This window comes from Onychomys torridus, chromosome 1 (assembly GCF_903995425.1).
Source record: "Onychomys torridus chromosome 1, mOncTor1.1, whole genome shotgun sequence".
NCBI classification, from domain to species: Eukaryota; Metazoa; Chordata; class Mammalia; order Rodentia; family Cricetidae; genus Onychomys; species Onychomys torridus.
The window spans coordinates 77,372,109-77,387,348 of record NC_050443.1 but is presented as its reverse complement, the minus strand read 5'-3'; the positions used below and the strand labels follow the sequence as shown (position 1 = coordinate 77,387,348).

Below are 15,240 nucleotides of genomic sequence, written 5' to 3'. Positions count from 1 at the left end.
ACAAGTTGTTGTAGTCTTATGATAAGTTAAAGCATAGACTCCCATGACTGTATCATTGATCTTGCTTTACTATGTCACATTAAAATACATTAATTTTTCTTGCATTTTGAATGATCTTTTACAAAATCTATGATTTTACAAGCATCCTGCCTCAGTCACTTGGAAAAAAAGGTTCAGTCTTATTATAGGTCTTTTAGATATAAGGTACTTATTCAATGTTTTTAAGAAATCACAGTTGTTAATATAACACTTTGGTATCACCAGGTAAGCCTGTAACTATTGATAAGCTGTCAGTTTCACAGTGGAAATTAAGAGATTTTCAAAACTAAGTTTTGATTGAAAAGCTATTATTTTGTCATTTGAAAAAAAAACCATACAATTATTTTTCTTGAAGGAACATTTCCTTTGCGTATTTCCAGGAAGATCTTCCATATTCCCAAGAAGAACTAATTCATAATTCACCTGTCAGTTCTTTCAAATTAAAATGGTGCTCATGAAAAAAGCAGGTAGTTAAACTCACATCTTAAAACAGTCTTGCAAGTGCTTTTCGTAGAGAACAGCTTTGTGAATCTGGTGACTACAAACTTCAGCATGTAGTAGTTCTTTATGTAAATTTAATTTCATGATAATTTCATGACAAAGCACTAAATAAATGTACACTCAAGAGTTGGGAGTACAACTCTTAAAATTAAAAAAATAAATAAATAAATAAAAGGTTTACCTGAAACTAGTTTACTCACCAACCTGCCTATTAGCCACCCTACCCATCTAGCTGATCTGTGACTTTTTGGAGTCCAAACCCAGAGTCGTTTTTAAACCAGGACTTCTGATAGGAACTTCCAGTGCCAGTTCATTTTTGGCTACTAAGCATGCTTTCTTCAATCTGTTATTATACGGTGTTTCATAGGATATTTTTCTGATTTTACTGTTTTATACAGTACACTTGGTCTAAATATGGATGCCTAGGCATTAACTATACCACCTTCCTATAAATGTCCAAAAGAGTGCTGCTTTTATTGCAGCTGATTCTAATTTTCACAACAAAGAATCTTGGATTGGTGTGAGAATTGGCCAGGGGAGTGTAGGAGTATAGAAGTTCTTATTGCTAGCAACCATCCCCTATGAAGAACCAGCTCTTAAAAAGAAATGCTAGGTAGTATCCAGGAGGAGATTCTCTTCATAGGAATTCAACCTATGAGATAATAAAATGCATAGACAAAGAAGAATGTTCTAAGGACTGGAGAGATGGCTCAGCAATTAAAAGCACTTGCTGCTATTGTGAAGGTCCAGAGTTTGGTTCCCAGCGCCCACATAGCAGCTCACAACCATGCATAACTCCTGTTTCAGGGATTGGGCTCCCTCTTCTGGCCACTTTGGGCACTGCATGTGTGCAAAACATTCATATACATAGGCAAAACACTCATATACATAAAATAAAAAAAATAAATTTCAAAAGTATGTTCAAAAATTATGTTTACTACATTATATAAGGTAATTTTTTGTTGTTTTGTTTTTCGAGACAGGGTTTCTTTGTAGCTTTGGAGCCTATCCTGGAACTCACTCACTCTGTAGCCCAGGCTGGCTTTGAACTCACAGAGATCCGCCTGTTTCTGTCTCCCGAGTGCTGGGATTAAAAGTGTGCACCACCATCACCTGGCTTGTTTCACTTTTTAGTGAACTATGTGCATGTTAGACCTTAGTTTAACAAAATTTTAGTTTGATAAAGAATGCTGGTTTAGCCAGGCAGTGGTGACATACAGCTTTAATCCCAGCACTCTGGAGGTGGGAAGAAGATGGATTTCTTGAGTTTGAGTCCAGTCTGGACTACAGAGTGAGTTCCAGGACAGCCAGGGTGACATAGAGAAATGCTGTCTGGGAAAAATCAACAAAAAGCAAAAAGAATTACTGCTTTAAAATATGTTATGTTTTCTTTTCAAAGTATGTTCAATGAGCTGGGTGGTGGTGATGCATGCCTTTAATCCCAGCACTTTGGAGCCAAAGACAGGCAGATCTCTGTGAGTTTGAAGACAGCCTGGTCTACAGAGCGAGTTCCAGGATAGGCTCCAAAAATACAGAGAAAACATGTCTCAAAAAAAGTATGTTTTATGATATTATGTTGGTAAATAATGTTCACCTGAAGTTCATGTCCATTTGATACCTCAGAATATGACCTGATCTGAATATAGGGTCTTTAAAAATCCTGAGATTAAATTATACCGGAACTAAGGTATTCTAAATTCATTTCTTCGTATCTTTATACAAAGAAGAAATCACAATGACATAGAGAGAAGAAAGCAGGTGAAAATGGAGGCAAAGATTAGAATGATGCATTTACAAACCGAAGAGTGCCAAGAAATGCCAGCTCATCCAAAGCTCCAAGGAACAAGGGGATAGTTTTTCCTCAGTGCCTCCACAAGGAAACAATTCTGCTGACACCTTGACTTAAGACTTCTAGCCTTCTCAATAAATTCATAAAGACACCCTGGCTATGGTCGTTTGTTATGGCAGCCCAAGGAAATGAGACAGATGTTTACAGTATTTTTAAACTTCTTTAAATAAGAAGCTATTAACATAATTTTATTTTGTGTGCACATTAGTGTGTGTGTGTGTGTGTGTGCGTGCGCGCGCCAATAAAGGATTAATTACCCAAACTGTAATATCTCATACAGTATGAAACTCTGCAATTCTTTTTTTTTTTAAGATTTATTTATTTATTATGTATACAGTATTCAGTTTGTATGTATGTCTGCCCACCAGAAGAGGGCGCCAGATCTCATTACAGATGGTTGTGAGCCACCATGTGGTTGCTGGGAATTGAACTCAGGACCTCTGGAAGAGCAGCCAGTGCTGTTAACCTCTGAGCCATCTCTCCAGCCCCCTGCAATCCCCTTTTTAAAAAGCAGTGGTAGGGTTCTAGAGAGATGGTTCAGTAGCCCTAATTAAATGTTTTTCTTTATAAGAGTTGCCATGGTCATGGTATCTTCACAGTGATAGAAACTCTAACTAAGACACTTCCTCGGGCACCAAGACCCATATACACATATTCATAGGCAGACCCATATACATACACATAATTTAAAAATAAATCTTTAAAAAGTAGTGGCAGATCACTACTCTATATTAAGGATAACTGGTGTTTTGTTTTGTTTTTGTTTTTGTCGTTTTGTTTTTTGTTTTCTACTCTTTGATTCTTTTAGCTCTTTGGGGGGCCACCACCTAGCTCCCAAATAAATACACAGAGGCTTATTCTTACTTATGAATGCTTAGCCTTAGCTTGGCTTATTTCTAGCCAGCTTTTTCTGAAATTATCCCATCTACCTTTTGCCTCTGGGCTTTTACCTTTCTCTTATTTCTGGAAATCTTACTTTCACTCTTACTTTGTGGCTGTGTGGCTGACCCCTAGTTTCCTCTTCCTCCTCTTGCTCCTAGATCCCCTCTTCCCAGATTTCTTCTCCTATTTATTCTCTGCCTGGCAACCCTGCCTATCCTTTCTCCTACCTAGCTACTGGCTGTTCAGCTCTTTATTAGACCAATCAAGTGTTTTAGACAGGCAAAGTAACACAGCATCACAAGAGTTAAACAAATGCAACATAAAAGAATGAAACACATTTTTGCATCACTAAACAAATACTCCACAGCATAAACATGTAACACACCTTAAAATAATATTCCAACAGATAACAGTGATACTTTTATTTTTAAGTTATGGAACCTAGATTACTAATCTTTGGGAATCCTTAGAGTCTTGAAGAACAAAGGAAAATATTTTCTCTCTTGTGATTACTTTAAGATAATTTTTAAAACTTTTTGAGTTGGCAAGATGGTTCAGAAGGTGAGTAAAAGCACTTGTTGCTAAGCCTGACAACCTGAGTTTGATCTTGGACCCACATGGTGGAAGGAGAGAACTGAGTCCTGCAAATATTCTATATGCCTTTGGCATTCCGGCCCTGTGTGTTCCCCTACACAAATAAGTAAGTGTAACAAATTACAAAAAGATTATTTTACATGTTTGAAGGCATTTTAGGAAATTATTTATGCCAATGTAAAAGCTTTAATAAAAATAAATCATAAAAGTATAAATGAGGGGTTGGGGATTTAGGTTAGTGGTAGAGCGCTTGCTTAGCAAGTGCAAGGCCCTGGGTTTGGTCCTCAGCTCTGGCAAAAAAAAAAAAAAAAAATTGCCAGGCGGTGGTGGTGGTGCACACCTTTAATCCCAGCACTTGGGAGGCAGAGGCAGGTGGATCTCTGTGAGTTTGAGGCCAGCCTGGTCTCCAAAGCGAGTTCCAGGAAAGGCACAAAGCTACACAGAGAAACCCTGTCTCGAAAAACCAAAAAAAAAAAAAAAAAAAAACCAACCAAACAAAAAAAGTATAAATGGTGTTGGGTTGGAAAGAAGACTCAGTGGTTAAGAGCACTGGCTGCCCTTCCAGAGGACCCAGGTCAGATTCCCAGCACCCATATGGCAGCTCACAACTGTCTGTAACTCCAGTTCTAGTGAATCTCACACCAATGCACATTTAAAGAGAAAAGTATAAATGGTGTCCTTGGTGAAATTTTAGCAGTATTAAATAGTCCCATTTTATTAATTAAACTTAAAATGCATCTTTTAAAAATTTATTTTCATTTTGAATTTTATGTACATATTATGTACATATTCAGATGTGAGTACGGGTGCTTGAGGAATCCAGAAGAGGAGCTGTCTGAAGAAAGTACCTGATCCTCTGGAGTGGAGTTACAGTTGGTTATGAACTTCCCATTGTGAGTGCTGGGAGCCAAATTCTGTTCCTCTGGAAGAGCAGTAAATGCTCTTAACCACCAATTCAGCTCCCCAGCCCCTTAAGATACATCTTAAAGGACTTGTACTTACAGAAAATGAGCTACATGAAAGCTGTAAAGTAACCCTGAAGTTCCCCAAAGTTCATTTTGACAAGGAATTTCATGAAATGTCCAAATAATGATAAAAATTCCTAGGACTTCAGAGCTGGAAGAGGACAGGGAGATCTTGGAATTTAATCTCTCCAATTTATAGTAGACAACATATTGTTCTATGGAGGCAATTTGTTTGTTAGCTAACATCTTAGTTTATATATGAACTATAAATGAAAAATATTAAAACAATTACATATTTAAAAACATGATCAGGTTAAAAAAGGAATAGTCAGATGATTCATATGTGTATTCAGTCTCAGCATATCCAATTATAAGTAAATGAAGAGTGAATGAAAAATTATGATAATGGAGTTGAACTTGCTACATCAAATAAATTACTTTTAATTGAACAATGTCATTTAATTTAAAATGTCTTAGGTTTTTTTTTAAATTTTATTTTTTATTGTATTATTTTATGGGTATGGATGTTTTGCCTATATGCATATCTGTGCACCACTTATGTGCCTTGTGGCCCTGGAGGACAGGGAAGAGGACATTGGATCCCCTTTGAGCTGGTGTTACCGACCAGTTTTGAGCCACTATGTAGGTGCTGAGAATTGAACCCAGCTGGAAGAACTATTTTATAGACTTGGTGCTAGTTTAATTTTTGTGTAGGCTATCTTGTTTTTATGCTTCTTTATGGCAGTGGTTCTCAGTCAGTGGATCATGACCCCTTTGGGGTTTGTATATCAGATATTTAGATTGTGATTTTTTTTAAGGTTTATTTATTTATTATGTAGACAGAAGAGGGTGCCAGATCTCATTACAGATGGTTGTGAGCCACCATGTGGTTGCTGGGAATTGAACTCAGGACCTCTGGAAGAGCAGTCGGTGCTCTTAACCTCTGAGCCATCTCTCCAGCCCTAGATTGTGATTCTTAACAGTAGCAATATTAGAGTTATGAAGTAGCACTGAAATGATTTATGGCTTGGGGTCACCACTGTAGTAAAGGGTTGCAGCATTAGGAAGGTTGAGAACCATTGCTTTATAGTATCTTTTTTAAAAGTTATATGTGTGTAAACTTGTGTTTACATACTCACCACAACACATGCATGGAGGGAGAGGACAACTTGCAGGAGTTAGGCTTAGAGTCATCAGGCTTAGAGTCAGGGTATGTGCCTTTATCCTTTGTGCCATCTTGATCACTTTTTGTGTCTTTTACCATTTGAGTGAGTGGATGAATGTAAGGCCACTGCCCTTGGATAATAAGACATATAGTGAAATGAAATCTGTGCAAGGTAATCCGAGCTGAGGGCTGGCTGAGAGATTAGAACATTATGTGCTGTTAGAAGAGGAGTCAGTTTTCTGTAAGGTGGTTGGAGAAAACTTAACCTAATGTCAGCAGACGTGAGTTAGGCTCTGAAAGTTTTAATTAAAATGTAAAGGAAGTTGGGATTATCAAAATAACCATTTTCAGATTTTGTCATTTCACTTGTGCCTCCTCATTACCTTAACATGTTTGAAAACCTTTTGTTCTTGACCTGTAACATTAGGCTCTGAAAGTTTTAATTAAAATGTAAAGGAAGTTGGGATTATCAAAATAACCATTTTCAGATTTTGTCATTTCACTTGTGCCTCCTCATTACCTTAACATGTTTGAAAACCTTTTGTTCTTGACCTGTAACAAAATCTGATGTTTTCATTCAACAAATATTCCTCCAGTGAGCTGGGCAGTGGTGGCGCAAGCCTTTAATCCCAGCACTCAGGAGGCAGAGCCAGGTGGAACTCTGTGAGTTCGAGGTCAGCCTGGTTGGTCTACAGAGTGAGATCCAAGACAGCCACCAAAACTACACAGAGAAACCCTGTCTCGAAAAACAAAACAAAAACAAAAACAAAAAAATAATAATAATTCTCCGGTGAGTTAATGACCATCTTCTCTTGTTCTTCTGACTCATGTGATCTACTTAAAGTTCTTTTCAATGTTTAGTGTTCACCTTGGACCTTTCTGCCATAGTACTGTTCTGCTGAGTCTCTTCCCTCCTCTCTAACCTCCATCTTATGAGATCAGGGTTTTCCTGCGCCATAACTGATAAGGAGCTTTGGCTCCTCTTTTATCTCTTTACTTGTGTTTCTTCACAAGCCTAAACTCTGCTTCCATTGTGATTTAATATGTGTATTTCATTTTTATAATGTGGCTTTAAATTTTTTTAAGCTGTGAAAAATATTTTTCATAAGCCATGGTGGATAATTTATTAGTTTTACTTTTTTACTTTTAACTGTGTGTATTTGTTTGTGTCCCTGTGTGGATATGTGCTTGAGTGCAGGTACCCTTAGAGGCCAGAAGGCATTGGTTTTGTTTTGTTTTGAGACAGGATCTCTCTACATAGCCCTGGCTGTCCTGTAATAGACCAAGCTGGCCTTGAACTCACAGAGATCCACCTACTTCTGCCTCTGAAGTGCTGGTATTAAAGGTATGCACCACCATGCATGGCCTAGAAGATATTGGATATGCTGAGACTGAATACACATATGAATCATCTGACTATTCCTTTTTTAACCTGATCATATTTTTAAATATGTAATTGTTTTAATATTTTTCATTTATAGTTCATATATAAACTAAGATGTTAGCTAACAAACAAATTGCCTCCATAGAACAATATGTTGTCTACTATAAATTGGAGAGATTAAATTCCAAGATCTCCCTGTCCTCTTCCAGCTCTGAAGTCCTAGGAATTTTTATCATTATTTGGACATTTCATGAAATTCCTTGTCAAAATGAACTTTGGGGAACTTCAGGGTTACTTTATAGCTTTCATGTAGCTCATTTTCTGGCTGTAGAAGTGTGTAGGAGTGTTTCAAAAACATCAGCAAAACACAATGGGTATTTTTTTTTTTTGTAGCTTTACTAGGTTCTAATGCTTCTATATTTTGATTTTTAGCTCTGGGAGATGGTTATATAGTTGTAAATTCATCTAAACTCCAAATTGCAGCATCTAGTCACCTCAGGGTCCTATGAATTTTGCGGAATACTGGGCAGTTAGCCTGCTAAACACACTAGCTCCACCTACTGTCATGCTGAAACAAAACATCTCGCTTGTATACCTTGGTTCAGAGTTCTCCTCTAAACTCATCCTTGCTTACCGTCCTTTCCTCTTTTCTCTCTTTTTTCTCAATGTGCATTATCAGCTGCTTTGTTGTCGTTATGACTCCTGTACATGATAAAAGTAATCTGAAGACTTATCGTCGTTGCAGCTCGTCCTGGTAGGGTAGATGTAGAGCCTGAGTGTGGTGGAGGCTGTTCACATTGTGGCCCAAGAAGCAGAGTTGTTCATAACACAAACGAGGGGCTAGGCATAACCTTCAAGGACTTATCCTTAATGATTTGTTTCTACCAGCTAGGCCCCATCTCCTCCATATTCCAGAGTCTTCCAAAGTAGAGTCACCAGCAGGGGGAACAAGTGGTCAAATCATGAGTAGAGGGCCATTTCAGCTTGAAATCATAAAACCATATTTTGAGGGGGAGGTTTCCAGACAGGGTTTCTCTGTGTAACAGTCCTGGCTGTCCTGGAACTTGCTCTGTAGACCAGGCTGGTCTCAAACTCACTGAGATCTGCTTGCCTCTGTCTCCCAAGTGCTGGGATTAAAGGCATGCACCACCACCACTTGTCCATAAAGCCATATTTTAATATATGAGTCTTTCTTGAAAAAATGACTTTACTAAGCAATTCTGAAATAACTAGAATATTGCCAACCTGGCCTACAAATTATTATATAAAGAGACTGCTTAAACTTTTCAGATTTTTAAAAATTTATGTGTGTGTGTGTGTGCATGCGTGTGTGTGTGTATGTATGTATGTATGTATGTATGTATGTATGTATGTATGTATAGGGGGTTCTTTCACCTACTTATGTGGGTGTGGAGGCCAGAGGTTAACATTAGATGTCTTCCTCATTAATTTTCCACCTTACTTGTTTTTTTTTAAATGTTCTTATTTTTATTTTATGTGCTTTGGCATGAAGGTGTCAGATCTCTTGGAACTGGAGTTACAGATAGCTGTGAGCTACCATGTGGGTGCTGGGAATTGAACCCAGGTCCTTTGGAAGAACAACTAGTGCTCTCAACTGCTGAGCCATCTCTCCAGTGCCCCACCTTTCTGTTTTGAAACAGGATCTCTCACTGAACCTGGAACTCATCATTTCTGCTAGACTGGCTAGCTAGTGAGCCCCTGGAATCTGCCCGTCTCAACTCCAACCCCTAGTAGCTAGTAGGTACATGCAACCACACTCAGCTTTTACATAGTTTATGGGGATCTGGACTCAGGTCCCCATGCTTACAGAGGAAACACTTTACTTACTGAGCCATCTCTCTAGCCCTTGTAGAAAAGATTATTTAATTCATTTAAATATATAGCCAAGCAGCATTTTTTATTTAATAAATACTTAACAACTGTTGTGCAGTGTATGAATGAATGTTTTTATTTCCAGAAAATGAGCTGTTTTTAATATAGTTTTCTAGGAGTTAACTCCAAGTTAATAAATTCTTCACAGAATTAATTTAGCCCTTATTTTTCTATCATTTGTCTTAATACCTTAAATTTCAAAACACTACAGCCACATTAAAATATATGGGGAAGAGAAGGAAAAGCATTATTTCACCTCAAACTCCTATTTTTATGTGGTTATTAGGGTACCTTCACCAGCCATAGTTGGGCTCAGACACAATTGATGGGAGAAGTTTAACTGCTGGAATCGATTTATTGCCTGTTCTTTGCTCCCAATTCAGTGTTCAATTCTATACTATCTTTAACTGTTGTTAAACAACTAGCAGGAGTTAAACTTTGTCAGTGGAGAGCACTAGAGATATATCACAGGAGGAAGGGCTTTTCCTTCTTGGTGTTGGTGTTTTGGCCAGGCAACTTCTTGGGTGGCTATTCTTGAAGTCCAGGTGAAATTGGTACCATATATGTTGCTCCTATAAGTTCAGGAAGCTTCTTTAATATCTAGGTCCTTAGTTAGTCCAAAGCACATAGTAGCCAGTAACTTCTCCCCACCCCCACAGGGTGGTCAGCTTTTGTGGGCACCTTGGAAGACAGATTTCTGATGGGCGAGAGGTGTGTGTGTGTGTTTATGTGCACGCAAGCATATGTGTGCATATTTGTAAAACAGGGCATGTATCTCAGGCTGCTCTCAAATTCTCTATGCGGTGGAAGATGACCTTCAACTTCTGATGTTTCTCCTACTTCTGAGTGCTAGGATTATAGACATGTGCCACCACACTGAGTTTGTGCATTGTCTGGGATGGTGCTCAGGGCTTTGTACATGCTAGACAAACACTCTATCAAAGAGCTATATTGCCCAACCTTTCGGTAGGTTTTAGTAGGTGGATTTCAGCAAGCTTGGTAGCGTGTCGCACAGCAGCTTCTCTACTGTTTGTTCAGTGAACTATGGGTGTTGGTCTGCATCTCAGCCCCGAGGGATCTTCTTTTACTGCTCTACCACAGTGGATAGTAGGTCTACTCTCCTTGCACCTACTGTTCCTTTATTCTTCATGGTTCTCATTGCTTCTTACCAACTAGCTACTCATATTTCCTTCTTTTAATTAATAATCTGAACTTGAACTTGAGATCCTTCTACCTCTTCCTCCCAAGTGTTGGGATTGTAGGTATATAATACTAGGTGACCTGGCTCCAATATGTCTTATATTTGAGACTGAGTCTCATATAGCCCAAACTGGCCTTCAGTTCTCTATATAGCTGAGGATAACCTTAAATTGTGATTTTCATGCTCCTGATGCTGGAATTACAGGCATGCACCACCTGGTTGGTGTGAATTTGAGAATCTAGTATCTAGTGTCTCCCACTTGATAGGTAAGAACTCTTGCCAACTGAGGTACATCTCACCCCCTTCAGCAAATTTTTTTTTTTTTTTTTGGTGTGTGTGTATGTGTGTGTGTGTGCCCCAGAGCTGAGGATCGAACCCAGGGCCTTGTGCTTGCTAGGCAAGCGCTCTACCACTGAGCTAATCCCCAACCCAGCAATTCTTTCTTGTAAATTTTTGCTGCTCAAATTGCTCCATGGCTTGCCAGTTCTGGTTAGAACCTGATTAATAGCAGTTTTTAATTTAAAAAAAAAGTTTTAAGTCTGGAGTCATTATATTATTTGTTTAGTAACCCTAAATTGGCTATCATTTATATAATTTTTTATTTAGAGAACAATTTATGTCTATTCTTTAAACCAACGTTTTCATTTTCTTTTGTTTCATCACTCCCACCCCACCCTTGGAGCTGAGGATCGAACCCAGGGCCTTGTGCTTGCTAGGCAAGCGCTCTACCACTGAGCTAAATCCCCAACCTGCAATCAGCTTTAAAAAACCATATGGCTGGAGAGTTGTCTCAGAGTTAGAGAGCACTTGTTGCTTTTGCACAGGACCCGGGTTCGGTTCCCAGCACCCACATGGTGCCTCACAAACTCCTGTACCTCTAGTTTCAGGGGATCTGATGCCTTCTTCTGAACACCAGTGAATATCAACATCTACAGATGCTTGTCTCTTATAGAAAATGGCATGATATTCTCATGTAGTCGGCACACATCCTTCAGTATGCATCCTTATACCTTGATTACTTAAAATACCTGACACAATGTAAATATTGTGTTAGTAGTTACTATACTTTATTGTTGAGAGAATATTGACAAGAAGTATGTGTTTAGTACAAACATTTAAAAAATGTTTCCAGTATGTGGTGGGTTGAGTCCACCAATACAGGATTCACAGATATGGAGAACCAACGGTTTGTGGTTACACTTTACAGTATTACATGTAATTGAATTAGCCTAATATTCAGCAACAGATGCCTGGATCAGTTGAGACCAGGTTGACTAAATTTTTAGTACAGATTTTCCAATACTTCTATCAAATATCCTGCCAACATTTTGACTTACTAAATTCTCTATTTTTGGAAATTTCCCACAGTTTTTGACTTTCCCGCTTTATTTTCAGCTATGTCATCAGTGATAGTTTAAATAGCACTCCTCTTGGTCCTTTTCTTTCCTATGTTGCAGCTTGTTTCTTAGACTTTTATCTCATCTCTTCTCAGAAGTAATGTCCTTATTTTGGCTCATTGTATTACCTACTTGATTCCAGAGAAAAGATGTATTGCAAATATACTTTTTCAATCCTTGATTGTTTGAGAAAATATCTCCATTCTACGTTTTCAATTAATTGATAATTTATCTTGATATCAGTAGCTATATTGAAAACCATACACTTGAAACATTGAAAAAATGCTACTCATCTCTGCCTATAATAAAATTTGTATTGATTAGTCATTTCTTTCCCTGTTTACTAACAACTTTTGCGATTTGGTTTATTCTTTTGCTATTCATGTTTGAACTTTGGTTTTTTGTTGTTGTTGTTATCATATTTCATTTATTTACATATGCATCCCAGAACACATGTGGAAATCGGAAAACAGTGTGAAAGAATTGATTCTTCTCCCTAGGAATTAAATGGGGTCATCAGACTTGGTAACACACCTTTGCCCACTGAGCTTTGTTGCTGTTCCTTGGAACTTTGTTTTTGTAAAGATGAGAACAAAAGTCATATAAGGTCCACTTAAATTTTAAAAATCATTATTTATATTATTTATAATATCAGTGTTTATATTATCATTTACTTACAGAGAACCGCACTTTGATTATAGACTTCCATCTTCAGCTAACTTAACTGTTATATCTCTGAGGATTTTCTGGGATCCTTTCCTTGCTTGCTTTTAGAATTCAGAATTTTATCTTAAGTGGGTATACTCTAGAACATTCTTAGTTTCATTTTTCAGGAAGTATCTTTGTTTTATTTATTTTGCGAAATTTTTTATTGAATAAAGACTTTTCTGTAGTATCTTGAAGATATATTATCACAGTCTTTCCAAGGAATTCCTTATTTAACTATTGCTAAAGACCAAATGAATGTGTTCTTAAGTGTTACTGGTTAATCTAAATATCTTCTTGTGTTTTTCTCCTGTAGGGAATACAGTGAGTAATCTGATTATGATCATACCTCCAATTTTTGGTGCAATTCAGAGCATTAGAGATGGACTGGAAAAACGGTATATTGCTGCTTATTTAGCACTCACAGGTATGTAGAATACTTCATTTGAAAACAATGGTGTGCTATAATATAATCTTCCTTACTTAAGTAAACAGTCTCAAATGAATAAATGAACACCAAAAGCTGTAGCATAAGAGGGATAATATCCATAATGTCCATAAAAGAGATCTCACATAACAACCTTCCACAGAATAGTCTCTCTGAGTCTCAGGATTCGATAAGAAGTTGAGCAACTATAGTGGAGCCTGAGACCCAAGAGGATTGTTTTGAGAATGTACACACACACCCAGTTGTGCTCCTGAGTTCAAGTGCTACACTAAAGGCTTGAGTATAGCTCTGTTTGATATGCCAAAGTGTTCAAAAGGAATCACATATACTAGAGCAGTGGCAGAGAGGTTTATCTGCCTTCTGACATTGGTCTTGACAGTGGACCTGAAATTTACCCTTTGCTTGGCTCAAAACTCTGATCTATATCTCATTGTAGTTGGAGAACTGTCCAAACTCTGAGGAACTGCTGGGAGATGCATGCATGTCTGGACCACCAGCATAGGTTCAGCCATTACTGTGTCACAACAGATCTTAAGGAGATCCAATGTCAGCTTCAGCTCCTGTTCTTGCAGTCAGAGAACTGTCACGTCTGTGGAGAGGCATGAGTCATGCACTCTATTTGGTCTACCACAACAGGTTTCTTGAGTTCCTCTGATGCTTTCCCAACATGTTCTGAGTAACCCCCCTGTATCTTCTGCAGATCTATATAGCTAGGCTCCCCCATCAATCTTGGAGCCCTTGTAAGACTCATAACATCCCAGTCTAAGAGCACCCCTTAGTACTGAAATGTCTACAATGGTCACAGACTTAGGAAATACAAATCTGCCTGCTTAGAATTTCTGAACAGGTTAAATTAAGAAGGATGGCATAAAGAAAGCCATACTGGCAGAGACTGAAATAATACCTAATTCTTCAATGGGAAGGCAACATTTATGTCTAATACTTACCTGGCAGGGGAGATATCATGATCACAAGGGTGGTTTTCCCAGGGCGAGACTTATCCATTGCTCTCTGGATGTGCTGACCCCTGCAATTTCCCCAAATGCGGGAAACTTGACTGCTTAATTTGTGGTAGTGGAGGACTGCATTTGCACTCTCTCCCCCCTGTTATAAGTAAACAATGAAAAAAAAATTTCATGTCTAAAAGCATTAAAAACAAGCAATGTAATATGATCTCACCAAACAGACAAAATAAGTTGTCAGTGATTGATCCCAGAAGAATGGAAGAATCTGTCAAAAAAATTTCAAAATAGTTTAAGGAAGCTTAACTAAGGGGCTAGAGAGATGGTTCAGTGGTATAGAACACTTGTTGCTCTTGCAGAGGACCTGGTTTCAGTTCCCAGCACCCACATGGTAGCTCACAACTATCCATAGCCCCAGTTTCAGAGGATCTGACACCCTCTTCTGACCTCTGCAGACACTAGGCATGTATATAGTGCACAGACATACATACAGGTGGAACACTCATACACATAAATATATCTTAAACAGTTTTTTAAAGGAAGCTTAACTAACCTTAGTAAAAACAACTCAGAAATCTATTGGAGAAGTTTAAAGGAAAGGTGGAAATACTAATTTAAAAATCAAATATATATATATGTTTGATATATACCAATACACTATATATACAATTCATCAACCATATATATATATATGGTTGATGAATTGACCTGTTTATTATTATATATTGACCATCTTTGTTTCTTTTTACCATTTTTGCACTTAAGACTATCCAGGCAAAATCAACAACAACAACAACAACAACAACAACAAAAAAAAACCCAGCAGATCTAAATTTTACTATAGACCAAATAAACCTAAAAGATGTTTACAGAACATTACACCCAACAGCTACAGAATACATGTGTACCTCAACAGCACATGGAACATTCTCCAGGACAGATAATATGTTGGCTCACAAAAAAATTCTTAACAATTTAAGATTGAAATGATTTTAAGTATCTTCCTGGTAAGAATGATGTAAAACTACAAATAACAAGAAAAACATTAGGAACTCTACAGATATGCTCCTAAAAAAAATAGTGAATTAATGAAAAAAATAAAACAGAAATACAACATATGAAAAGCTGTGAGAGATAGCAAAAGCAGTTCAAAAAAGGATGTTTATATCAAGAAGAGTGCAAGTAACCCTAACATTACATCTCAAGAAATGAAAAACAGTAGACACTAAAAGTAACAGAAGGAAGGAATAATAAG

General features: G+C 37.6%; 1 protein-coding gene and 1 non-coding gene across 2 annotated transcripts in view; both read left to right on the top strand.

Annotated features, from left to right (window-relative positions):
- Acer3 (alkaline ceramidase 3) overlaps positions 1–15,240 on the top strand; it is an 88,431-nt gene that overhangs the window by 23,812 nt on the left and 49,379 nt on the right. The window contains exon 2 of the mRNA XM_036201595.1: positions 12,892–13,002. Coding sequence (XP_036057488.1) covers positions 12,892–13,002 — 111 coding nt within the window. The remainder of the gene's footprint in view (positions 1–12,891; positions 13,003–15,240) is intronic.
- Positions 13,963–14,124, top strand: LOC118576899. Its single transcript, XR_004944095.1, has one exon. It is a non-coding gene; the product is annotated as a U1 spliceosomal RNA (small nuclear RNA).